Here is a 26,698-nt window from a genome sequence, read left to right as displayed (position 1 = left end):
CTCTTTCGCACTGTGTGCGCGAAACTAGGGAGGATTACCTCCTACCCCTGGGGAGCAGCTAAGACAAAGGGTGGGGGCCAGTCGACCTCCGCCAACAATATATCATAGGAAGCAGTAAGATTTTCCCAAAATACCCCTTTCATGGTACATTCTATGTCACCTTCAATTACAAGAATAATTTCATAAATTCTGTCAGGGGGAGCCACTCTAGTGTCAGCTGTCTCAACTACAACGAAGGTGTCAGTCGCTGTCACCTCCAGTAGTGGACGCAGGGCCTCCCGCACTATGATAATCTCCGCCGCGCTGTTCAACAGTCTCAGCGCCCATGTCTGATTCCGAAGCTGCGTTCTCACTATCTGTGGCAAATCTCGCTGTTACTGCAGCAACTTTCTTCTTTTGAAACAGGGGTCTCTGTTGCGGTGACTTGTCTTGCTTGCCTTTTCCGTCAGCCTTGCGAGGCTGCTCACGGCTCTGTTGGGCACCTCGACCTCTGCCGCCACCTCCTCCACCGGTGGGTGAGACCGATGTTTCCTGCAAAGAGTGAGGAGAACGTTGTTCAGGAACCTGAAATCTATCAGGTGACTTAATTGTAGTGCGGTCACGCAACTCATATGTACGTTCAGTAGAGGCAGGTGTAGGTGAAGCAGGACGGGACCCCTGTTTCTGTTGCTGTTTCCCCTGTTTTTTGTTCCTACTCCCAATTTTGTTTCTGAACTTTCGGGTGGTCATCTTTATCAGATGACGCTTGTTGAGTTTGCTGCTGTGTTTGTTTTTTAGCAAAAGGCTTAACACCCAAACTAATATGGCCAATGGTCCTATAAGCCTCCGTAATAATTCTCGGTAACTGACGTGGTTTATCGCGCAAAGCATTAGACACCTGGAAACTTACCGCATCCCCCTGTCCAACAGTGTCAGCGCCCATGTCTGATTCCGAAGCTGCGTTCTCACTATCTGTGGGATATCTCGCTGTTACTGCAGCAACTTTCTTCTTTTGAAACTGGGGTCTCTGTTGCGGTGACTTGTCTTGCTTGCCTTTTCCGTCAGCCTTGCGAGGCTGCTCACGGCTCTGTTGGGCACCTCGACCTCTGCGCCACCTCCTCCACCGGTGGGTGAGACCGATGTTTCCTGCAAAGAGCGAAGAGAACGTTGTTCAGGAACCTGAAATCTATCAGGTGACTTAATTATAGTGCGGTCGCGCAACTCATATGTACGTTCAGTAGAGGCAGGTGTAGGTGAAGCAGGACGGGACCCCTGTTTCTATTGCTGTTTCCCCTGTTTTTTGTTCCTACTCCCAATTTTGTTTCTGAACTTTCGGGTGGTCATCTTTATCAGATGATGCTTGTTGAGTTTGCTGCTGTGTTTGTTTTTTAGCAAAAGGCTTAACACCCAAACTAATATGGTCAATGGTCCTATAAGCCTCCGTAATAATTCTCGGTAACTGACGTGGTTTATCGCGCAAAGCATTAGACACCTGGAAACTTACCGCATCCCCCTTAACATTTCCAAGGACAAGATCACTAACCATGTCAAACGCTCCCACGAGTCGCATTCCCAATTCAACAGCCGCTTCCGGCCCGTGTTCATCAGGTGACTTAATTGTAGTGTGGAAACTAGAGAGGATTACCTCCTCCACCTGGGGAGCAGCTAAGACAAAGGGTGGGGGCAGGACAGCCATTGACGGGGCGCCAAAGCACCTAGTATAGACTGCCGCAAAAATCACACCCCAAGTGGTACAGTCATTTACGTCCAGCACTAAGTCTTTCTGCAAACTAATGGTAAGGATCCTGTGTTTTTCCACACGAGAAGTATTAGGGAATACTGCTTCCAGTTGGTCAAATTTCTTGGCAAGCCAAAAAGGCATCTCATCCTTATCCTGGGGGCGCTTGCCCATAACCGCATTAACCATAACGGGACTGAGCTTCAGCCTGTTTGTCCCAACTGGATGCACCGCACCACCCGGGGCCCCAGCCGGGAGGAAGCGGGAAATGTAATGAACCAGACCCCTTATCACTGTCACAGCAGAGTTATAAAGGGGTCTAAATTCAGGAGCTGTCAACCGCTGCACATTAGGATGCTGGGTATAAGCAGCTAAAACAGGCCAAGAAGCGCCTGCTATGGGCAACAGTCCTTGTCTGACCGCCATTATTACGTGTGGGAGGGCGCCATTAAACCAAACGGCATGCTGCAAATTGGAAAGCTGAACTTCCTGTGTCCTATGTGGAGTGTACTCAGCAGGCATGGCAGATGGAGTGTAAGTGTGAAACACACCAGTACCAGCATCAACCGCCGGAAACGTGACCCATTAGTAAAAAAGCTCAAAAGGGTACGCCGCGTCAGCAGATACAACAAAAAACACTGCCTGTCCTTCCAAAGAAACTAGGGAATCCTGCAAATGATTCCGCACAGCCAAGCAACTGTGTGCTGTGATATCAACCGCAGCCATATCAACACAGTGAAAGAGAAGTACAATGCAACATAAAAATCACAACTGGGTAGTAATTCAATAAAAAAAATGATATTATCAAGCTTGAAAAGACTCATGTAACTATAGGTAGATTTATCCGTCACCACTGTCAACCGGAAACAATAGTGAGGGGGTCGTGGACACATACAAGCACTACTCAAGAGTCTCACAATAAGACCACATCGTTGGTGGCGCCATGTTGCAAGGATCCTGCTCACACACAGAACTGTGCACAGAGACCTTTGACATCAGTGAATTGTGGTGTACCAGAAACTCACCTCAGTACCTAGAAAAACCCCAACCAGCTAGCATCAGTGTCACATTAGCTCTTCGTCCTATAGCAAAGTAACCAATGATTAGACAACCTAGAACAAGCGACTTCCTCTCATACCAGTCCACAACAGGAGTAAAGAAGAGACACAGTAAGGTTAAAATATTTATTTTAACAACGTGATCTCAGATGCAGTATCTTAGCCAATATAAGCAGACATATGATTACAAATAATATGGTCAGCATTGTTACAATTCCATAAAATACAAAAGGAGGAATCATTTCATTTCAAAAACTTTATTTCGATTTCATATAGAAACCATAAAAGTATACATAACAAATTTTTAAAAGACAATAAAATTAATCAGACATTGTACATGTTTACAAACTTTTTCTTAAGACCAAAAGCCATCAATATCTATTTCGAATCACCAGAGCTGATCTGATAAAATTTAAGACGGCATTACAAATGTGTGCAGTTGACAGGGATAACAAACAATCATACGCTTCTTTATAATAACGTGTTTGGAATGATGCCAATAAAGGTTTAAGGAAAGTGTTTCTTGGTACTTTATACAAGGTACAGAAAAACAAAAGGTGGAGAGTATTCTGTGAAACCCTATTGTTACAGGGGCAGTGGGGTAACTTTTCCCACCAGCCCCCCTGCTTTGGAAAAGCGAACAAGAAATGTAGGGTACCAAGGCGAAATCTTGTTAGATAGAAACGCCATTGCGTGTTCATAATATATGACAAATAAAACTGGCGAACTGGCTTTCCCCAAGCGCTCAGTGCATGGTCATTTGTCCTAAAAGAACCCAAACTAGTTTTAAAGGCGTTTTTAATAATCTCCTTGGGATCCCTACCAAGTAGTTCCGGGTTTGTAAACATTTTACCTAGGCCGATGTTAAAAAAAAGTCTCTCTAACGTATCGTAGCCACGGGATTTGGGTATAATAATCAAGTTTAAGACAATCTTGGATGATATCTTTTGTTAGTTTCAGATCTTCAGATTGCCAAACCTTTGCCCATAATATTAGAGGGGCAACGTGAATGATGTCACTTATAAACTCGATACCAACTTCTCCATGGCAAAATATATTAGATGTACCCATTGGGACGGATAACAAACGCTTAACAAACTTATTTTCCACAATTTGTATTTTTTCACATTTGTCCGAACCCCACACCCCTGAACCATAGGTCAAAACGGAAACACACTTGGCCTTATATAATGATATAATTTCTGCTACACGCCGCTGGCCTAATTTACTAGAAAAGCGGAAAAGAGCTTCGGTTAATTGTGCAACCTTCTGAACCCGTGCTGTCAGCAATGGTTCCCAACTCAGTTTTTTATTAAAGAGGTTACCCAGATAACAGAAGTTATCCACTTTCTCAATGGTAGCATTGTTTACCGTATATTTCCGTATTTTAGCATTTTTTGGACCGCAAGTCATGGCAAAAGATTTAGTAAAATTAACACCTAATTCTAAGTTGCCCATGAAAGTATCAAAAGCATTCAGAGAAATCTGCATGCTGTTAGGGGTAAGTGCCATTAAAACAGTGTCATCAGCATAAGACAACATTGGGATTCTTTTTCCATTTATCTTTGGAAAATCAGCAGATGTTTCTAACAAAAAACCCTCCAAACCATTTGTATAGACCAAGAATAAGAAAGGTGCTAAAATACATCCTTGTCGGACGCCTTCAGTAGATAAAATTGGTTGTGATTTTTCTCCACCACGGCCATATCTGACCCTGACCGTTGTAGCAGTGTGTAGCCTGCGGAGCAGGGTGACCAGTGGTTCTTCAAAACCCATGGAATCCATCATACGCCATAATTTTTCCCTGCACACTGTATCAAAGGCGCTGGACAAGTCCATGAATGCCAAGTGTATAGAGCCATTCTTGGCACCCATGTACTTGTCCATAATCAAAGCAAGGTTCAAACACTGCTCGGTGGTTCCTTTCCCTTTCCTAAAACCATATTGCGATTCTACAATTACCCCTGATGACTCAGCCCATGTTTCCAACCGTGCCAATATCACCCGACCCATCAACTTACATGTTGAGTCTATTAGCGATATTGGCCTATAGCATCCTGGATCATACTTGTCGCCTTTTTTAAAAATTGGGACCAAAACGGCCTCTTTCCATGAGGTCGGAATGGGGCCAGTTATTATTGCCTTAAATACATTCATCAATAGAGGAGACCAAAACTCTTGATTAGATTTAAAAAGATCTAGAGGTACTGAATCAGGGCCTGGGGCCTTTGAAGCTGCACCCAAAGTCAAAGCTAACTTTACTTCGGCAAGCGTTATCGATTCGCTGAACTTCTTAACTGAGTCCATATTAACATAACGGGAATCATCCTCCTCCAGGGCAGCAGTATATAACTTCTCTTTGGGATTGAAAATTTTGTTATAATGAGTTACCCAAGTTCCCTCTGGTAGGTGAACTCGAATAGTATTTTCCTCCCCTGATTTTAAAAAGGGCCTATTTATAACTTCCCAAAAGAGTCTGTTATCCCTTAAGTCAGATGCCTTATCTAAATCTTCCCATGCTTTAGTTTTCAATTCATTTTTCCTTTTTTTAATTGCCTGCCTATATTGTTTCCTCGCTAATATAACCATATTTCCATCTCTGGGTTTTTTACGCAATGCTTTAGCTAAGGTAGTTTGGGCTGCAGAACATTCTGCGTTAAACCATTTGGGCCCATGATCTTGATTCTTCCCCCCTACCTTTACTAGTAAATGTGTAGCTACATTTTCCATTAGCTTCTCGAAGCTCCTAATTATATGAACTGGGTCGGGATCGGATGATAGACATATGTCAATCTCAGCCACATTTTCTTTAAAGATATCCTTTTCCAGTTCCCCCACGGCTACTTTATTCCATTTTACAGTAATACCCTGATTCTTATTATATGCTACTGGTTGTTCCTGATACGTTTTTGAGTCAGCAGCAATAATCAAACTCAGGGTTAGGGGGTTATGATCGCTAGCCGGGTTTACCTCAATTTTAAAATCATTTATATAACTAAAAAATCCCATGGATACTATAGCAAAATCTATTGTGCTAGTTCTGCCCCTTATGCCCTGAAAAGTGGGTATGTTCATATTCATATTCATATTACCCATAAAAATATTCGCATCAAGAATAAATAAATTATTGTTTACTAAAATACTATTTAGGGCCTCGCCTTGTTTTGTATGGGAAAAATGGGCCATAGGGTGGTCATTTAAGTCCATCATCCCACAGGCTCTGGACCCGCTAAATTTACACAGCTCGCAGTTAAAATCACCTAACCACATAATAAGGAGAGGGAAAGCTTTATTTCTCACTTTGGCAATCTCTTCATACAAATTATCAATAATTTCTGTTTTATTTGGGTCAAATATATTATAATACCAATTAATAAGAAGAACAGTTTCTGTGATAAGGTTCTTAATAATAAATAATTGGTACCAAGGTCTTTCCACCACAGGATTAACGGTTATTAAATTATGTTTTACAGAGATTGCTGTCATAAGTCCACCCTTAGCTCGCCCTGAGCCTGATGGTATTGCTGGGGTATTAAAAGCCTGAAAACCATCCAAACTCAAATCCACTATACTCCAGGTCTCCTGAAAACGAACTAAATCAAAGGACTCCACAAAATCTACCCATACCGGATCCTCCCCCCTATGGGCGAAACCCGCTATGTTCCAAGAGAGTACACGAAAATTACTGACCCTCTCACAGGTATTAGAAACCTTTTCACAATTACCCTCTTTTCCCACTAGTAATCTATCTGGGAAGGGATCTTGGGAACATTGGCCTACCTTAGTTTCTATAATATTAGTTCCCGGATCGGCGACCTCATATGCCTCATTTATGAAGGTGTCCTTGTCATCACTACTCTTTTCCAAATCCTCACTTATATTTGTAGCTCTACAAGGAGCCATGCTATCCCCCCATATTGAACCAGAGTCGTTTGTTCGATATCTAGTTTGAGGGAGTCAATCGTTCAGATTCAGTGGAGTCAAGGGGTAGAACATGTTTGACAAAGGAATATTCCAGAGCTCCCTCGGATCAGTCCGGTATTGACTATTTGAATCAAAGTACGAATTTCGATAATTGGCTGTGGTGTAGAATCTGGGATTTCTATTTGTATAATCAAAGGCTGGATATTCTATGGGGGGTTTCTGATAATAGTTAAAATTTAAGCCATATACCTGCCGTTCTTTTTTCGATGGAAGCATCATATTTTCCGGGTAAAAATATGTCAGGCTACGTGTAGAAACTCCACCCTCATTACTACCAACAAACCAATCATTTATATAGGATACCACCCTGTGGTCCTTAAAATTCACTATGATCAAGTCACAATCTATATCCTTGGGACGTATGCCTACCCATTGACATCTCCTAACGGATACAATGTCCCCATTCAAATATGCAGGTAGCGGTCTATTCACGGATAACCAATGAATCACTTTATTTTTTAAGCTTCTGTTTGATTCAGTTTCCTCCTTTCCAACTACTGGAACTCCAGTTAGAACAATAACAAAGCCATATGAATCTGGGGGTAATTGTACTGTGTTTTTATATTGTAATTTAGCCTTACCAATATGCGACGTTTCTAAATTAGTTGCTTTATTACTTTCTGGAGGCTTTAAAACAACAGCAGGTACTTTCCCTTTTTCCATGTTTTTTAGTGCAGGGGTTACTTGCGTATGTGATAAAGGTAAAGGGTTTTTATCAACAACTAATTTCTTTAATTTGTTAGGGGAATTATGTTGGCTAGGAGGTTTGCTAGTATTTTGTTCTCCAGGCCTAATAGCCGAAGCGGATAATGCTACATTCTCTGGGAGTGTGGATTGAGGAAGAAGACAGTCTAATTTTTTTTCTAAGATTTTTAACCTTTCTACAAGGGGTAGGACAAAGGCTTGTAACATTTTTTCAAGTGCTTCCAGAAGCTCAACATTGGAACTTTTATTATCCTCCCCATCTGCATTTATTTGTGTTATTTCTATTCCCTCCGATACCATATCCCCCGTTTCTACTGGCAACACTGGTCTTGTGGATGCCATCTCAGAGGGTTTCCATAGGTTAAGAGACCTATTTTTGTTTTTGTTTCCCCTCCTCCTTCTTTTCCTTGCTGGAGAGGATACACCATTTTTACGCTTCTGACCATGGTGTGTCTTGGTTGTTTCAGGAGAGGGAGGAGAAGGAAGCAAGGTAACAACCTCTGTATGTATCTTCAAAGGAGGTGGAATAACATTAACATTAATATGACAATGAGTATCAATTTCCTGGGGTACGGGGTATTAAGATCTATAAGATTATCAGTTATTACCATAGACGATTCACTCAAAATGGTGACCATCATACCTTGATCCCCCAGGGGTAGCAGACTTTCCTGAAAAATTAACGGGATGCTATCTGTATTAAAAAGCTCTGCATCTATATCCGTCTGTTCTGCTATGGATGCAGAAAGTACACCTTTATTGACAGAAGTAACCTGTCTTTTAACTGCCTCTACAGATAGGCGCCGTTCGGCCCTTTTTTCTGCCAATAGCAATTCACGATCAATGTCTTTAGTAAAGAATTTATCTAAAGGACCGAGTATAGAAACACTCACATGATCAGGTAGAATATTTGGGGTAGAAGCAGACATCCTTTAACAAACTATAGGGTTAGATATTAAAAGATAATAAAAATAAGCTAAAAACAATTAAGACTAATAAGGGTAACAGATATGAAGAACAACAATTTACCAAAAAATGAATTCTAGTCCATTTGTCAGAGCGGTGGCCCGGCCCGGCCTCCTTCGGCCACAGACGGTCCCGCCCTTGTCCCGGGCTTCTCCCGGGACGCTCCCGCTTAGCGGGTACTGACCCTCCCTTAAATGGGTAGTCCGTAGATTTGCAGGCGGGGCGTGGTGGCCAGGGAGAGCGGCCAGGTGACGAGAGGCGCGGTGTGCAGGGGCTTCTGGGATTCGAAGTCCTGCCCCGCACGCTCGCAGCCCTGGTCCTTCCCACGCAGCAGCAACAGGCTCCCCTGTGACTCTGGGGCGCAGCGGGACCCGCGAAGCGGGTTCCGCAAGTCGTAAAGCGGCTAGAAGGGGTCCAAACAAAGTCCTCAAACGGTCAGCAACAAGTACAAAGGTCTCCCACGACGGACGGTCCTCACAAGCCCTTTGAAGGTTGCAGGCGGGGCGTGGTGGCCAGGGAGAGCGGCCAGGTGACGAGAGGCGCGGTGTGCAGGGGCTTCTGAGATTCGAAGTCCTGCCCCGCACGCTCGCAGCCCTGGTCCTTCCCACGCAGCAGCAACAGGCTCCCCTGTGACTCTGGGGCGCAGCGGGACCCGCGAAGCGGGTTCCGCAAGTCGTAAAGCGGCTAGAAGGGGTCCAAACAAAGTCCTCAAACGGTCAGCAACAAGTACAAAGGTCTCCCACGACGGACGGTCCTCACAAGCCCTTTGAAGGTTGCAGGCGGGGCGTGGTGGCCAGGGAGAGCGGCCAGGTGACGAGAGGCGCGGTGTGCAGGGGCTTCTGGGATTCGAAGTCCTGCCCCGCACGCTCGCAGCCCTGGTCCTTCCCACGCAGCAGAAACAGGCTCCCCTGTGACTCTGGGGCGCAGCGGGACCCGCGAAGCGGGTTCCGCAAGTCGTAAAGCGGCTAGAAGGGGTCCAAACAAAGTCCTCAAACGGTCAGCAACAAGTACAAAGGTCTCCCACGACGGACGGTCCTCACAAGCCCTTTGAAGGTTGCAGGCGGGGCGTGGTGGCCAGGGAGAGCGGCCAGGTGACGAGAGGCGCGGTGTGCAGGGGCTTCTGGGATTCGAAGTCCTGCCCCGCACGCTCGCAGCCCTTGTCCTTCCCACGCAGCAGCAACAGGCTCCCCTGTGACTCTGGGGCGCAGCGGGACCCGCGAAGCGGGTTCCGCAAGTCGTAAAGCGGCTAGAAGGGGTCCAAACAAAGTCCTCAAACGGTCAGCAACAAGTACAAGTACAAAGGAGGAATCATATTACAATGATGGTGAAAACAGGTCCTATTGCGCCTAGTTTTAACACCCTCCCTATATAGGAACTATGTATTATAAACTAAAGACGGTCTCTTAGGCTTGTTTGGGGGACCCCATTACCTTTCCGCTCAGTAAGAGTAAATCCCATTCGGATCAGCCAAAGCTCTCTGCATCCCTGGAAATGGAAAATCTTCCAAGTGTGTGAAATCATGGCAAGTGTGTAATAATAAGGGTGCCAGAATCTTAGTTGGCTCACAGCTGCCAAATTGTTGTGTCTAGAAAGCGTTATTCGAACATGTCGAAAAACAGCTAACATGTTTTGATAACCTTGACTGCTTCAGCACTCACTGTGCATACGAGGGGCACGATGTAAGTCTAGAGATGTCGAAAACAAAACCTTTTCTCAAGTGTAGACCCTTGTGAAGGCTAACTTACAAAAACAGCTATGCAGTGTCGTGCGCAAAAGCAGCAAAAGTTAAAATGGCATTTAAATTTCTAATAAGCCATGCTAACATAACATGCGCGCAAAGCAGGCCATAGGCCATACTACAGCTTGTTAGGTCTCGCTGAGCCAGCGCATGCGCTACTCGGCGAGACATTTTGTAAACGGGCTTTCTACCAAAAGCTGGCTGGCCTCGAGCGTTGGATTACGCGCACAATGACCAACAGAGGTGCCATATGGCTTTCCTCTCTCGTCATGGTGCGCGCACATCGCACACCACTTGCCAGCCAGCCTGCTTTCACTTTTGCCTCTCCGTTTTGCCTGCTCGCGCTTGAACGCTCCTCTCCCTCCCCACCACAGAGCGCAGCTCGCGGCCGTGCATCTTTTTGTTGATTGTTCAGGATGCTATCGACCAGGTCAGAAGAGACCACAGAGCCACCGGGACCAAAATGGGCTGGGCCATAGCAGCTTCACCGTACACTCGCAGGCAGCTGCATTTCAGTCTTGTTGCGAATATGGGTGTCTCAGCGAGGTCTCCACCTTGCACCCACATTGTGTGTGTGCCCCCCCTTTTGAGCACATACCTGGGGGCACTCTCGCTCAGACGGCATTACGGAGAACCTGTCGACAGAGGTCCTGATTGCTGCTATGAGTTCGCTCTAAGTGGGAAAGCTGAAAATGACCATACTACTTGTAGTAGGCGCACAAGTGCTTCTGCGACCTACGATTGTTGTATGCATTGTTCTGTCCCTGCCATCCCATTCCGGGAGACCCAGGAAGGCTCCGGATGTGCTGAACTTGGGGCAGTTGTTCTTTGGCGGCATGGCGCGGTGAGCTCAGGATGGCCCCCTCCCAGTAGGAACTTGCCGCATTTTAGGGAAAACTAAGAGATATTACCACAGTCAATGTAGAAGGCACTGGGCACTCACATTAGTGCCTTTCCATGTTTCCTCCTCAGTATCCCCTCCGTCTCTCCCTTTGCCCCTTTACCCCTTACTCTCTCATACCCAAGCCTTCACAACCTTCTTTCTCTCTCTTTCTACCCCGCCTCCCCTGTGCCCCCATTTATTACTCCTTACCCCCTCTGATTCTCTATGCCTTCCCGGAGCTCAGGAGACCTCCCGCCTCTGGTTTCACGCTGCCCCCGGGGCCTGCTCCGCAGCCCTGTCTCCTGGATGTGTTTTGTTTCCTGCTGTCTGTTTGCGGAGTCGGGACGGAACTCCTTTCACAGCAGTTTTTGCCCAAGACCATTCAGATGTCACGTCATACAATTTTAGTGCAGTGCAGTGTTCAGGATTTACATTTTGTCAGTGTGCTTGTGCGTGTTGGCTCACAGATTTGTGTCTGGAGGTTGGTAGTTTGCCCTGTGGCAAGAACTGCACCCCAGTGTGTGATCTTGTACCCTTCCACAATGTACGTGAGTGTGCACAGTGCATAGTGGAGTGTGAGACAGTAAACATCCCTTACAAGCAAAAGATGAAAAATGCCTCCCACTTATCACAGCCTGTCACTTAACGGTTGAGCTTGACCCCAGCAGAGAGGCCTCAAGTTGTCCTCCTTGCCTTGCGCCAGTAGCCGAGCAACCTTTTCCCGCCCTTGGCTCCTGGTCCCGTTAGAAGCTTTTCCTTAAACACCAGGGCCCGAGGCAGTGCAAAGCCGGATTTAGAAGTCCGAATGCCCTGGAATCAGATGTCCCTACAAGGAATTTAGGAAACGAGAGGAAGTCTATCTGACTGCCAGAAGACACGGCCGTGACATCAGCAGCACGCCCAAAGATTATCTGCAGATGGGGAAGGGCGAAGGTTCGCCTTTCGAAAACAACCAGTTGCAGCATTCATCATGGGCGGGAGGTCTGGGCCTTGCACACAGTCTGTGACTACAGAGACAATCCCCCAGTCGTGGAAGTCCTGATCTTGTCACGCAAAGTTTAAGAAAAGGCATTACTTTTTTTCACGAGGATAAAAGTGAAATGTGTGACAAGTGAGATAAAATATATATATATATATGAGGTTTAATGTAGGGTTGTTGACTTAAAGTGAAACCAAAGAGTACAGACTAGTGCATGAAACGGCTCCTGTCATCTATGTGACGTCAACACTGTTTTATAATTACTGTCCATGTAGCCAATTCATTCATGATTCACCCTCGCTTGTATTACAGTCATCCGCAGATATGTTGCTGCAGACCAATCACCCATCCACGTATCCAAACCTTTCCTCCTACTTCTCATGTCTCTGTCCATCCATCCATCCAACCATTCACCCATGTATTGCTTGTCGCATTAAGCCAATAATTCTGCAGACTACATGAAGCCACTTTTTTCTAACCAAAGAGAGACAGAAGGCAGACAGAGAACGCCTATAGGCAGAAACCAGGCACAAGTTAAAAGCTTCCTCAAATATATATATGGATGCTCATATTTTTAGCGTTTTTTCTTTTTAGGTCTGGCTTATCAGTGCAGCTGTGTCGACCTGCTCTTACTATTTAAAAAAATCAACTCATTGTGCACTTTCGCTCAGTCAGTCTCTTAACTGATGCTATTGGCTGTTTGGTGTATCAGTCCTCCTTCTACGGAGTGCTTCGTGAATGAGGGACTATTTTACATATGAAAAAAATGCTTTCCATCATCACACTTTTTTTTACAATCAGTTCCTTATTACCCATTTTCTATAGAAAACGCAATCCTTTTTTGATGCTTTTTTTGTTTTTCCAGTGTTTGCAAAGACATTATGTCTGGCTTATGCATGTGGTGTGAGACCCTGAGTTAAAATCAGTTTCGGTCATGAAAAACAATGCCCTGCCGAGTTGTGGTATGTGGCATATATACAAGACTTCTTTTTAATGCCACCGCACAGAGTAAATGAAAAATGCTAAGTTACAATCTAGAAATATTTTGTTGGTTGTGAGCACATTTTAGGCGCGTAAAAGTGCAATGATGTCTGTGATGATGTCACGCCCATCACCAATGACAACAAGCATTGGCATAGCAAATATGTCGCCTTTGGGACCTTATAAGTGCTTAGCCATGCAACAGTTGATGTTGTTGCACCAAGGATATTGTGCTGCATAACTAAATACTTATAAGGTCCCAAAAGCGAGACTTATTGGCTATGCCAATGCTCGTTTTTGTAGCAGAGGTGCGAAATGGTATCCTGTGTGATGAGGATGTACTGATGTGTGCGTGCTTCACAATTGAGACTGTGGGTTCGAGATGGGTAGAGTACGTGCGCACACCTTTCAGGAAACAGGATACCCTCACACACCCAACGGCATCATCAGAAAGTTCTCCAGCACAGAGCCCCTTCACGGGTGCCAGTCGGGCATTGCAGCGCTGGCCCGACGAGGAGCCAAGCCCTATGATGAAGCATGACATCCTTCGGGGTGTGTGAGTGCAATCCGTAAGAGACCTGATTCCCCCCCCCCCCCCCTTCCCCTCCACTTTAGGAACTGCACATCAATTCATTTTCAGTTTACAAGATGTTATTTGCCACAATGAACACATCATTATATACACAACATACCCTGTTTTAGTTGCTGACCTGTATAATGGTGACTCTTCGTAGAATTTCACATATATCAGTGGCTGTCTTCCAGAAATGACATATTGCTTCATTGGGAGTGCCTTCGAGATCTGCAGCCTCCAGTTGAAAACATTATTGAGATGTCAATGCTGTGTCATAAAGTGCTCTAGGATATTGAGTTATAGTGTAGCTGCTATCAGCTACACCCCACTGCCATCCATCCTTATTTTGTTGCTCCACAATAATTATGACTGTACTATTTTCATTGATTTGTCTTGGTTCTTCTCTTCCATTTTTTGCACAGGTTGATGTTCCGAGGGAGATCCTTATTGAAGAAATCAGGAAAAAATTAAACCTTTCCTGACAAACGTCCAGTGCGTGTGGTCTACTTTTGTAAGAATTCTTTATGCTTAGTTATTGCACTTTCTGCGTTAATGTTGTCCTAGTGCTGACTTCTCCCACAAGATCGCTACCTGGTCCTTGCTTCAGCTCTTCGCAACCTTTTGCTTAGCCCTTCTAAGCACCTTGAAGTTCTTAGTTGTTTATGGATAGAGTTATGTAAACTTGATGCTAGGTGCAAACTGAAGGGGACGGTTCATATATCACCAAGGTTCTATTTATGTAAACAAAGTCTTTAACTACAACAAATTGAAACAGTCTATGATGATGTATCCAATGTGATTTCAGTGGCTAACTGCAATGTAGGAAGCTGGGTTGCTCAAAAGTAGCTGCTAGTCAGGTAAAAACTGTTTCTCTAAGAAAGACTTGTTTAACCCTTAGCAGTACAGAACTTAGGCAGAAGGCTACTTCAGAGAATATGTGTTCAGGATTAGCAAAAGCCGCTCAACACTTGAATCAAGAAACCACTCAGTAAAGCTCCCAGACCAATTTAGTAAAATCAGAAATTAATGATTAATACGGCCCAACCCAGACAAATTAGATCAGAAATTGCAAAGCTATAGCTTTTTAAATAATAGATCAGTACCTTATGGCTTCTACATTCTGCACTGACAGTCAAAGGTTTCTGTGCACTACTCTCAAGTGGCCACTGGAAGCCTTTCCCACTTCATTAGCCAAGCATGGCCCCCAACTCCAGGCTGCGTCTTGCCTTCAACCAGGAGAGGGGCTGGATGAGAGCGAGTAATCTTGTGCAGGCAGGCACAATTCACTTCTTCCAAGCTAGGGTGTCTCTGGTCTGAGTCTCCATGGCAGACAACCTTTTCTGGTCTTTCCAAGTCACCCAAGGTCGGGAGATGGTACCTCCATTTTCTTAGCTGTCAGTTCAGTCCTTTGCGCTGACACCAACTTCCTTACCTTCATCTGCAGAGTCTTGTTCCAGATACTAGCTCACAGTGAATGTAAGTTGGCTGTCACTCACTACCCAGTTTCAAATAAGTACAGCTCAGACCAGTTACAACTGGTCAACGAGTCTGCTTCAGAAGAAGAGTGTTTCAGGTGCTCTGTTTCCCTGGGAGCAAACAGGATATCAATCCACCCTGATCTCTTTATTCTGAGTCACACAGTTCTTGTTAGGAAGGATGGTTGGAATAACAGTCCCATCCACAGTTTAAAAAACTGTACATTTGATAGGTCCCTGTCTTCCCAACGTGTAGAGAATCGGCAGTCAGCAGAAGTATTCCAATGTAAAATCCGACACTTCATTCTGAAACACCATCAGATATAATGCGTAGCAGAAATGGAGGGAATGTCTTTACTCTGATTTTACACACGTACAATAGACTAGGAATAGCGATTTCCAAATCGCGATTACATCCAAATCTATATTTGGAAATCGCTACTCCTTATGTATGAAACTTTTTTGTTTCATGCTTGCGATTCCTAGTGGCTCCCAAACTGACCTACTTCATGAATATTAAAGAGGTACGGTCGCAGTTTGCGACCCATTAAGATTCACAGCCATCACAGGGATGTTGGCCTGCTGAGGTCTGCTGACCACCATGTCTGTGATTGTGTTTTAATAAAGGTTTTTTTTTTTGTTGAAAAGCAACGTTTTAATTAAAGGAAAATGAAACGTTTTGTTTAATTTTTTAAGAGCAGGCAATTGTCCGTGGGACCACTGCCTGCTGTTAAAAAATGTTTTCCCAACATTCACAAAGGGGAAGGGGTGCCATGGGTACGGTTTGCGAATACTTTACCACCAACTTTGAGTTGGTGGTAAAGTGCAATTATTTTGTGATTGTATTTCGGTCTCAAAACATTCGCACATGCTGATGCGATCCAGTATTTGGAAGGGATGCCCTAAACCAACCCTTTCCAACTACTGAATCACAAAACCCAAATTGCAATTCAGTAACAAGTTACCCAATCGCAATTTCGGACATTCCTCAAAGCATTTTTCTGGTCGCAAACAGGCCGATTCTGAGATGCGACCCGTTTGCAACTGTAAAATTGCTTGGTACATATTGCCCCAAGTTACTACAGTGTCTGATGTATGGTGAAAACCCTGAGTGGTCACTTCAAAACTTTCATAGTCGCACAACTGTAAAATGTGCTGCCCCTACATAGGCCCTGTTTAGCGGTATCCCAGCCTGGTTAAACGCCTGCAGGTCATTCAGAATGCTCATATTTAATGTTCCGAGATGGAAGAGTGTCCGCTCTCATTTGTGTAAGCTCCATTGGCTGCCAGTATCTCAACGCATCCTGTTCAAATCTCTGGTGCTCTCGTTCAGAGCAACCCACGATCAAGGACCTGCTTACTTGAAAAAGAGATTCACCTTTTATGCCCCCTCACGAGCTCTTAGATCATCCACCTTGTTCAGAATGGCTCTTCCTCGCTTTAAGAGAACCAGACTTGGGGGGCCAGTCTATAGCTGTAGTGGCTGCCCGTGCTTGGAATGCTCTTCCTCTTTACTTGCGATCCATGCAAGGTGTGGCCCAGTTCAAGAAAAATTTGAAAACCCATTTGTTTAGGAGTGTTACATAAGCGGAGTCTTTTTTTTCATTTCGTCTGTCTTCCTCTGCCTTTTCCCTATCGCGCCAGGATACTCCCAAGTAACAGAGCGCGTTACAAAATGGTTTATACATACATACATACATTCACGTTGATTCCCTCCTTTCAAACCAACCCTGGCCTCACCAACCCTTGTTTGGTGACCACTGATCTTAGGCTTTCATGAAAGAAGTTGTTCTGAAATGTTTTTCTTTCTCTCTGCTCCTTACAGCTCTCCTTTGCAAGATTCCCTACACTTTCCTCATGTAATGCATCTCACTCCTTCTGGAGCTTCCTCATGCAAAAAAACAACAAGTATTGGCATAGCCAATAGGTCTTGCCTTTGAGACCTTATGAGTGTTTAGCGATGCAGTACATTATCCTGGGTGCTGTGCCACCAAGAACTGAAGAGCTATACAATTACTACACACTGGATTATGCAGTCTGATTCAGGAATACATGCTTGCCTCAGGAAACATTTATTGACACATTTGCCATTCTCACCATCAGTGCACTACACTCTGAGATCTCACATGTACCACCAGTGCACTGCAGTCAGGCAGGCCTTGGGCACCACTGTGCACTGTACTTAGAGATGCCCTGTTTTCAGAAATGTCATAAGTACCCACAACCTGCCATAATGTGAAAAATCAGAAATCCCCCCAAAAATGCCCTGGTATCGCAAATGCCATAAAGGAATCATGACAAATTGGCTGAGTGATTAAACACTCTCTGCTGGCATCTGCTTTACATGTTTGGGAAGCCTTGGGCAGTATGTAGGTCCCTTGTGATACATGTCATGCACGGAAATCCCAGACAGTAGCTACTTGGACTGCATGGAAGCCATGGGTAATAAGGTTACAAATATTTACTGGCACATACGTTCCCCTCCCCCCCTATCAAGTAATAGCCCTAAAATATGTAAAGAAACACAATTTAAAAGGCTAATAAAGTTATCATTCTGAGTTTAAAAACCATGAGTATCTTGTATGCACACATTGTCTGAATTGTTAAAAATAAAAAAATAAACATGTGGCAGGTTGGGGCAACGAAATTGTGTGCATGTAGTTTGTGTGCTAATAGTGAGGGCAAGGGCAGACTGTTTTAATGCACCTTAACGGTGTGCTAATTCCTAATAATAGGATGGCCCAGTGAGGATGTATGCATTTGTATGGTGTAGAGTCTGAGTGTGGTTACGCTATGGAATACAAGCCTTGCTTTTGGAACATCTAGTAGCTTATCCCAGATGCAGCACTCCTTTGATGTGCTGTTAACAAGACAGTGTCTGTATCTTTCTATTGTAACTTTGAGTTTGGTATATGATTGTTTGCTCTTGAAAATGTGAACGTTTTGTTATGCTTCTTAGTAACATGTTTGTGCTGCGTATGAAAGAGAGCGTGCTTGTGAATTTGTTGCTGTGTATTTATATTGTAATTGTTACATTCGGTGAAAAGAGACAGGCAGCATTCAAGTTGTTTGGTAAGCGCTGAGACCTTATTGTCTTGGCAGTAAAAAGGGTGCGACAAGTAGTGGCGGCTCGCATAGGGCGTGCTGCGGGGAGGGGCAGTGTAGGGGGGTAGCAAACACGGGCATACTACGGAACAAAGGAAAGTAAATATTACATTCCTCTGTTCCGTCGTATGTCTGAGTTTTCTACCCCCACCCTACCCCTCCCCTGCCTCACCGCCCTGCAGCACGCCCTATGCGACCCGCCACTAGTCAGGAGAGCTGAACGGGCTCTAGTTAAGAACTGAAAGCAGAGGCCTAGCTATAAAGATTGCTATTCCACACAACATATAGGCCTTGTTTGGTAATGTAAATATTTACTGCAGTGGCCATAATTACAGGATAGGAAGCTTCCCACCATGATATAACCCTGGATGAAATAAAACAAGCGATAGACACATACAGTTACCAGCCCAAAAAATAGAAAACAAGCTGTAACTAATCCTGTGAGCTAAGCACGGTCACAAATACATATCTCAAATAAAGTGTAAATGCCTTCAGCGTGCATGTATAGTTTCAGTGCACCAATGCAGCAACAAAGTTTTAAAAAGTGTTAATAGAGAAAAAACGAAACTCGCATATAAACATTCCATAAAGCACCCAAAGTCGGCTTTCCTCCTGCCTATCAAAACAAGCAAGATACACAAACCAAAGGAAAATAGAAACAGAAAAAGAAGTGCACAAGTGAAACGAAATAGGCAGAGGATCAATAATGCATGTAAGAGGGCCAGTCGCCAAGGACACGAACCACCCACCCAAAGGAGGGACAAATGCGAAAAAGAGCCACTGAACGAAAGGGATTTTTGACAAGTAAACAAAAGAACTAATGGGGAGCCAGGGGTGTGATTAATGCCCACTTAAGTCACAGCATTTTATTGGATGGACTTAAAGCGTTAGGAGTGGTAGGGAAAGCCCTGGCCTGGTTCAGATCTTTTCTGGAGGAGAGAACCTTCCAGGTCATTGATGGCTCTCAATCTTCAAGATCAATACCACTTACTTGCGGGGTTCCCCAGGGCTCTTCACTAAGCCTGACCCTTTTTTATGTCTATCTGAAACCCTTGGCCGACATTGTCCTCCCCTATGGAGTACAGATTGTGACGTACGCCGACGACACAGCTGGTGCTGTCCCTTAACCATCCTAAGAAGACTGAAATCGATTTAGAATCATGCCTGATTACAGTAGCTGCTTGGATGGATCCCTCCTTCTTAAAACTGAAAGAAGAGAAAACGAAGCGAATGATTCTAGGGAATAAATACAACAGCTCCCCTCAAATACAATGGCCCAGCTGCTTAGGGTCTCCTCCCAAACCTAGAGATAGAATCAAAAGCTTAGGAATCTGGCTTGATTCTTCCCTAAATCTCGAACACCAGTCTGTACTAGTGGCAGCCTCATGCTACGGCATTCTCATACAACTTCGGAAAATACTTCCCCTGCTCCCAGACACAGCACGCAGAATATTGGTTCAATCCCTGGTTCTGACACGCTTAGACTACTGTAACTCCCTATATCTGGGGGTCCCCCAAGTCTACCGTTAGCAAGCTGCAGGTGGTTCAGAACTGTGCCACAAGGCTCCTGCACAATGCTCCTAGAAATGTATCAGCCAAACCTGCGCGGATGAATCTGCATTGGCTACCCATTATAGAACTAATAAAATTCAAATTGCTATGTATAGCACATAAATCTCTGTGGGGCACTGGTCCCAAAATACTAAAAAAAATCTGATATTGTTCTACTGTCCCTCTCGGACATTGAGATCTTCAAATAAACTTCAAGCTAAAGTCCCCAAGATCAGGAGGACCAGAATGTTCTCTTTCAAAGCATCCACTCTAGGGAACTCGCTTCCCACCAAAATTCGGGAAGTGACTAATCACCTCGAATTGAGGAAGAAACTGAAAACTTGGTTCTTTCAGCACTTATAGTAAGATTGGATAACATCTGTGGCGGCTCTGAGCGCTGGGATGCCTATGGGTAGCCATGCGCTATATCATAAGTAATAATAATAAGAGATACATGACGCCTCACATAACAGCGCATGCCCTATACTAGGCACGAACTAAAAAAATTGCTGCGGCTGAGAAACGAACTACAGTGAACTTTTAGATCCGGGGTTTACAAAATGTTCTGTTATAAGAGCTAATTATATTCAATGAAAATCATCCTACACTAACAATAATAATAGTGTTGTAATCATGACCACATTAGTGGCCACTATATGCAAGATAGCCAGCAGTGGACACCTTGGTGCATCAAGGGTAATAGATAACAGCCATAGCTGCGAGGCCACAGGCACTAAGAAAATAATATTGGTAATAAGTTTCCCCAAGGCTGCATAGTTTGTCACTCCGCTATCAGCTGAAAATCCACACATTGTTTGTCTCGCATACACGCTTTTCAATTTTGCAATACATATTTTATTTAATCAAGCATAAATATCTAATTTTGTGAACTGGACTGCTACTTCCAGTAGTTCACGAGGTACTTGTTAGAGAAGTCTGTTTACATCACAAAGTGGGATAAATCATACATCACAGAATTCCTGTACATGTAAATGACGTAAGTAAGCACATCGCGAGATATGGACTGGTCTTTAAGTAAATACGAAACTTTTTCAACAAGCTAGTACCTACAGAAGCCTGGTTTAGTTTGGCTAGATATGGTAATGTGCCTGGCTATCCCAAAGCCTTCAGCTCTTTAGGAAAACTGTCTAATTCTGTGCAAACCATTGTCCATTTCAACAGAAGAGTCCACATTCAGGTACCTCGACTACTAGGTGATGACTGCCTTCATATCATTCCAATCACTTTTTATCTCCATCATTCGCCATATAGATTTTATTTTCGAGTTGCTTTTGCAATTAATGATTTTGAATGAAACTGCACTTGTTTCGAGTTGAATACTTGAGCCCTTTTTTTTGCCTTTGTTGTCTATCCAGGTTCACTCTATGGCCAGTGGGAGTTGGGAATCTGCCTCACTACCAGTATTACATCCCAGATGCTAGAGGAAGACATTGGGTGAAATATTGGGAGACCACGTACCTGCTGGGGTCAAGGTTCTTCAGTACTACTACTTTCTTCAGTCTAATGAGGCAATAGATTACATATTTCCCCAAATAGGAAAATGGGCACAAGGACATGCGGTGGGCTCCTCTGCCATATCCTTGGCCTCCACCACATGTCATCCACCGGGCGGAACTCTGGTCCATTCACTCATTGGACAAAAGGCAGAGCCTCAAGATGGCAACAAGTTTTCAGATCATGAAAAGATCCTTCCGCTTGTTCACAAAGGAAATATTTGCAGATCTACTGAGATAGCATTTGGACATAAAATTGTGATGTGTGAACTCTTAATCACATTACAGTAACACTAGCGTTTATTGTGTCGTACACGGTATGTGGTAATGTTCTAAATAATGCTATTTTTAATAAATGATATGGAGATACTCTTGTCAAGAATTAGGTCCATGCATATATTTATATTTACCTTTGTGAGCCTAATAGGTCATGTATTCAGGCTGGTTGCTTGCCTGGTGTTTATGCCGCCCCAGGCTGCTTTAGAGTGCTGGGGAGAAATAAAGGAGGAAAGATATTAAGACGATCTGGACTGATGTAACAGATGATATGAAATAAGGAACATATGTCATGTTGCTTGCTTGTTGTACACTCTTCCGAATTGTGGGGGGTGGTGGTTCTTGATTTCACAGTGTGAAATTCCCATCCACAACCGTTTGATTCACCTGGCAGTGTTGCACTCCTGTGTATTTTTTAAGATGTGTATGATGAGCTGTGGCAGAGATGACCACTCTGGCACGACTCCGCCATTTTTTTGTTCTCATCTATCCACTTTGACTGGCCTTTTCACCTACCTTATTTGCTGATGTACTGTTGAACTGTTCCCTTTTACCCCCTTACCTTTGTGTTTTGTACATGCCCAGCGTCCTTCCTGCTCGTCTAACCTGGTCGTGAACCTGCGTCCGACTGGCTTGCAGCTTCTGCTTATGTGTTGACATTCCAAAGCAACCTCCTACTTATTAATATGTTCGTCTCATCCCCTATGGCGCTGTGTGGCGCAGGTCCCTGTCTTCATACCGACCCTACTCCTGGTATGCGGATCTGATGAATTTGGAATACTCTGAAAGTTTCACGTGGAGTGAAAATTGTGAATTAATTAGCCACAGAATGTATAATGTATAGTTATGTTTTTTATCATCTTTATTTGTGGTTTTTAAACTATTCACACGTCAGATTATGATACACAAGGACACCCAGAGCACACAGACCAGGCATAATTTCCTGCACCAAATGTTTACATGGGCAAAACAGATGTACACTCCTCCCTCACATCATTTTCCATCTGATAGCAACCCTCCCGTCATAATTAGGCAGGCCTGCCTTTGAGTCCTCTCCATCTCCTCACTGGACCATAGTGCTCACCTACATTGTTGCCTCTTGCTGTGGGGTTTCGGACCCCGTATTGTGTGCTTTCTGTTATTATGAGACATGTCTGTAACATTAGTTGACATTTCTACCCACTCCTTAACTTCACCTGCCGCCTTCTCATTAGTTCTGATATCTCTTTCTTATCTTTTCTACTATGGCTCGGCTCATATCCGCCACCTAGGCTTCCTTAGTGGGCCTTCTACTCAGTCCCCAGCATATCGCTATTTGGTGCTTTGCCAACTATATACCTAATGCTGCAAATTTATGTTATATGTATGAGGGTGAAATGATGGAATCCTACATGAAAGTGGCTTAAAAATCAAGGGGTGAGAGTGGTGTCATGGCCAATCATTACTATGGAAATACATTGATTGAAAGTGAAACCAGACCGTTAAAGAGATCCCAGCAAATAAATTGACTGTATTCTCGTCCCTCCTCCCTCAAATCATCATCATAATTGTCCACTAGGATTAGTTACCCAAAAAACACTGCCTCGAGCTAGAGACATCTGGGCTAGAGAAATCTGAGCTAGGAATGAGTAAGTACTATTGCTTGCGGTAGGTGACCTTGGAATTAAGTACCAACCCAGAAGGAATTAAAGAATCCGTTCCTTGAATTGTTCTCACTCGACTAGGGCTGAGTTCACTGAAGGACTAAAAAGTGGATACAGTGTTCTCAGAGGTATGTTAAGGAGACCAACAAAAATATAGTTTTGGGAGATTTGCCACACATCTAGACTCATTTTATGGGAAGAGGTGTGGTGCCGCGGCTAGGGCGACTGACTCCGGAATCTGGGGATCACGGTTCGATCGCCGGCGGCAGATTAGCCCAGCACCATGTGACTCTGGGCAATAGCTTGCTTAATCTTCCCGACGGCCTTCAGCGCCTAGAGACCCTTACGGGTGATTGTGCGCTTTACAAATGTGGATTATTATTTTAAATAAGTTTGACTAAAAGAATGGACGTTGGCAAATATTTCGAGAGGCTTGGCCTCCTGGATTAAGGATTAGGCATCTTTTTAATGTGTAGATTTCTTTACAAAGGATCAAAACATGTTGTCCTCTAAACTCCATCAATGCTTTGAAAATGCTGATATTGCATGTGCAAAACATACACAACAACTTTTTGTTCCTTAAATTTACTTTGAATGCTCTACAGCCACAGAGGACTGGTGCAACAGTTTCTCCCTCCCAAGTCTTAGGTTATTAGTTGCTTCTCTATAGTCCACCGCACTCCCACCTAACCCTTCTGACGGTCTAAGACATGTCATGGCCATTCTTAAGGACAGACTCCTGCCAGGGAACTCCATCTAACCTCCTACCCACTAGGGTGGTCTTATGTGAGTGGGGAAGCAAAAGTAAGAGTACACAACCTATTGCTGTTCTTCCTTGGCACACTGACCCAGCCAGTAAATAGAGCAGATCTCCAAGAAGCTGGGGAGCGGTAACATGGAATAGAAGGCATGTTCAAACTACCCCTTACACAACTCTGGAACTGACTTAGATTCAAGGTGATGGCAGGCAACAATGTCAGGGTTTGTTCTATAGTCGTGATCAGACATTTCGTTTCAGTGGTGACAGGGTCTGGTTGAGGGTTGAAGTTGCATATATATATATATATATATATATATATTCACTGAAAAAACCATAGGTTATAGACCATATATAGTTAGGAATTCGCATTTACAAAACCTTGAAAATTCACTGAAAAAACCATAGGTTAGAGACCATATATAGTTAGCTGGACATTTTATTGACATAAAACCAATGAAATTCCATATATAGTTAGTTGCACTAACTATATATCGCGCACCCGCAATCCACTGCTGATGATGTCACATATTACATCATTCATGACATGGTCAGTGACATCACTGATGACATCTCAAATGACATCACTGATGACTACATCCAGTGACTGTATAATTCTGTAAAGTTAAAATATGTCTTACATATTGAAGAATGAGTGGATGTATAAGTGTCTGGACGAAGGATTTAGTAGGTGCATGACTGAATGTATGAGTGAGTGATTAAATGTGTCTCACTGAGTGCATGGGTTAGTGACTAAACTGTCTTAATTTGTGCATCATTATGTCTGTTGTTCTGTAAACTGCAGTGATGTCATCAGTGATGTCACTGACCATGTCATGAATGATGTAATATGTGACATCATCAGCAGTGGATTGCGGGTGCGCGATATATAGTTAGTGCAACTAACTATATATGGAATTTCATTGGTTTTATGTCAATAAAATGTCCAGCTAACTATATATGGTCTCTAACCTATGGTTTTTTCAGTGAATTTTCAAGGTTTTGTAAATGCGAATTCCTAACTATATATGGTCTATAACCTATGGTTTTTTCAGTGAATTTTCAAGGTTTTGTAAATGCTAATTCCTAACTATATATGGTCTATAACCTATGGTTTTTTCAGTGAATTTCAATGGTTTTTTAAAAGCAAATATCATAAGCTGTCGAATGTCAAGTACGTGGTAAGTAAAAACATTTTCGTGTTTATGCACACTGATCTGCTTTGAATGCTGCCCCCCCCCCTCATTTCTATTAGGAGTACTCTCTCTTTGCAGATAGTGAAGGGTAGTTAACGCAGGCCTTTGCCCCCGTTGTAATCCGTCGTGCCTGCTTCTCTCTCCATTTCATTGATTGTTCTCTTTGGTTCATTCTCTATTTACAAACAAGCACAGAGTCGCAATACTCTGTTTAGTCTTTGCAGATAGCGAAAAATCGTGTAAAAAAACAAAAGGAATCGAGCAAAATCAGTAGGCCACTAATGGGATCTCTTTTTGACCTGGCTAAAATAGAAACATTAGGAACAACCTGTTGAAAATAGCAATGTGTATGTACATAAGCGGCGTTCATTTGTGTTCACAGTACCCCTTGTTGATTGTTTGAATCGAGCATTGAATTGTTCGAAGTTGGTTCTCTTAAGGATCTTCTCTGCCTGCAAACGAGGAAGAATAGGAATATTCTCTCTCCCTTTGCAGATAGTGAAAGGTAGGTAACGCAAACCTTTAACACGTCGTGCCTATTTCGTTCCTCATTGATTGATTGTTTGCCCGAACATTGACTGTTTGGGAATTGGTTCTTTTTGGAGGTATTCCCTGTTTGCAAATAAACGTAGGAAAATCTTTGCAAGTAGTGAAAGGGTAGGATTTTTTCTTCGCCACTCAAAATACATCTTTCAACGAACTCATCCATGCACACTAACTTTCTGTTTTCAGCAATCAAAATCCACCAATCACTCTTACTGCTTCATTAACACAGAAACTCCTCAGTTTTTTTCATTTTACACTCTCATTTTTTCAACTGCCATTTCATTGCCACACTTCATCTGACTGCAGGAGAACCTTCTCTCGCCATGTTTTCTGTCTGGATTGTTGGACATAGCTACATCTATTGGGCTCAAAGGTACGCTGAAAACAGGAATTTACCTAACCTCAATTTACAAGATGTGGAAATTAAGTGGTTTGGCCACAGAGGATTAAAATGTCACCAATTGATACCATTGGTGAAAACCTTTATGCATTTGCCAAAACCTGACCTGTTAATTGTGCACTGTGGAGGTAATGATTTGGGCACTTTGACTGGGGTAGGTCTGGAAATGCTTTTAAAGGACACCTTTGAGCAATTGATGGCACTTTTTCCTCAGACTGCCTTGGTATATTCAAATATATGCCAAAGACAGAAATGGAGGTGGTCGAACCAATTTTGTCCACAAATTGAGAAATCGAGGAAACATGTAAACAAATCTGTTTCAGCTTACATGAGAGACCATGGAATGGGCTCCCTGTACAACAATAACTTGCGTTACTACATGCAAGATATCTACAGAGCAGATGGAGTTCACTTCTCAGATGAGGGCAACAGAGTTTTCACTCTGAATTTAAGACTGTGCATTGGTACCTACTTATAAGTACCTAAATGTACCATAAACCCAAAAGCTCTTCTCAGAGCTACCCTACATCTGATCACTCACAATTATTATTTTACTCTAACTTTTTTCACTAATTTTCAAGAAAGTACGCTCCCCAGACCGCTTCCCGGTTCGCGAACCGGGCGCACTCCACGCAAAAAAACTAAAAAAA

At 43.6% G+C, this 26,698-nt stretch overlaps 1 protein-coding gene across 3 annotated transcripts in view; it reads left to right on the top strand.

Annotated features, from left to right (window-relative positions):
- The window catches only part of LOC144769396 (histidine--tRNA ligase, cytoplasmic-like), a 292,971-nt gene extending 271,362 nt beyond the window's left edge, over positions 1-21,609 (top strand). For all 3 annotated transcript variants that reach the window (XM_078653452.1, XM_078653450.1, XM_078653451.1), the window contains 2 exons: positions 14,008-14,096; positions 21,093-21,609. In XM_078653452.1, coding sequence (XP_078509578.1) covers positions 14,008-14,067 — 60 coding nt within the window. In that variant the 3' untranslated portion in view covers positions 14,068-14,096; positions 21,093-21,609. The remainder of the gene's footprint in view (positions 1-14,007; positions 14,097-21,092) is intronic.
- Positions 21,610-26,698: the final 5,089 nt, after the last annotated feature.

Source organism: Lissotriton helveticus, chromosome 7 (assembly GCF_964261635.1).
Source record: "Lissotriton helveticus chromosome 7, aLisHel1.1, whole genome shotgun sequence".
NCBI lineage: Eukaryota > Metazoa > Chordata > Amphibia > Caudata > Salamandridae > Lissotriton > Lissotriton helveticus.
Note: the sequence above shows the minus strand (reverse complement) of the source record. Positions and strands in the feature narration are given on the sequence as shown.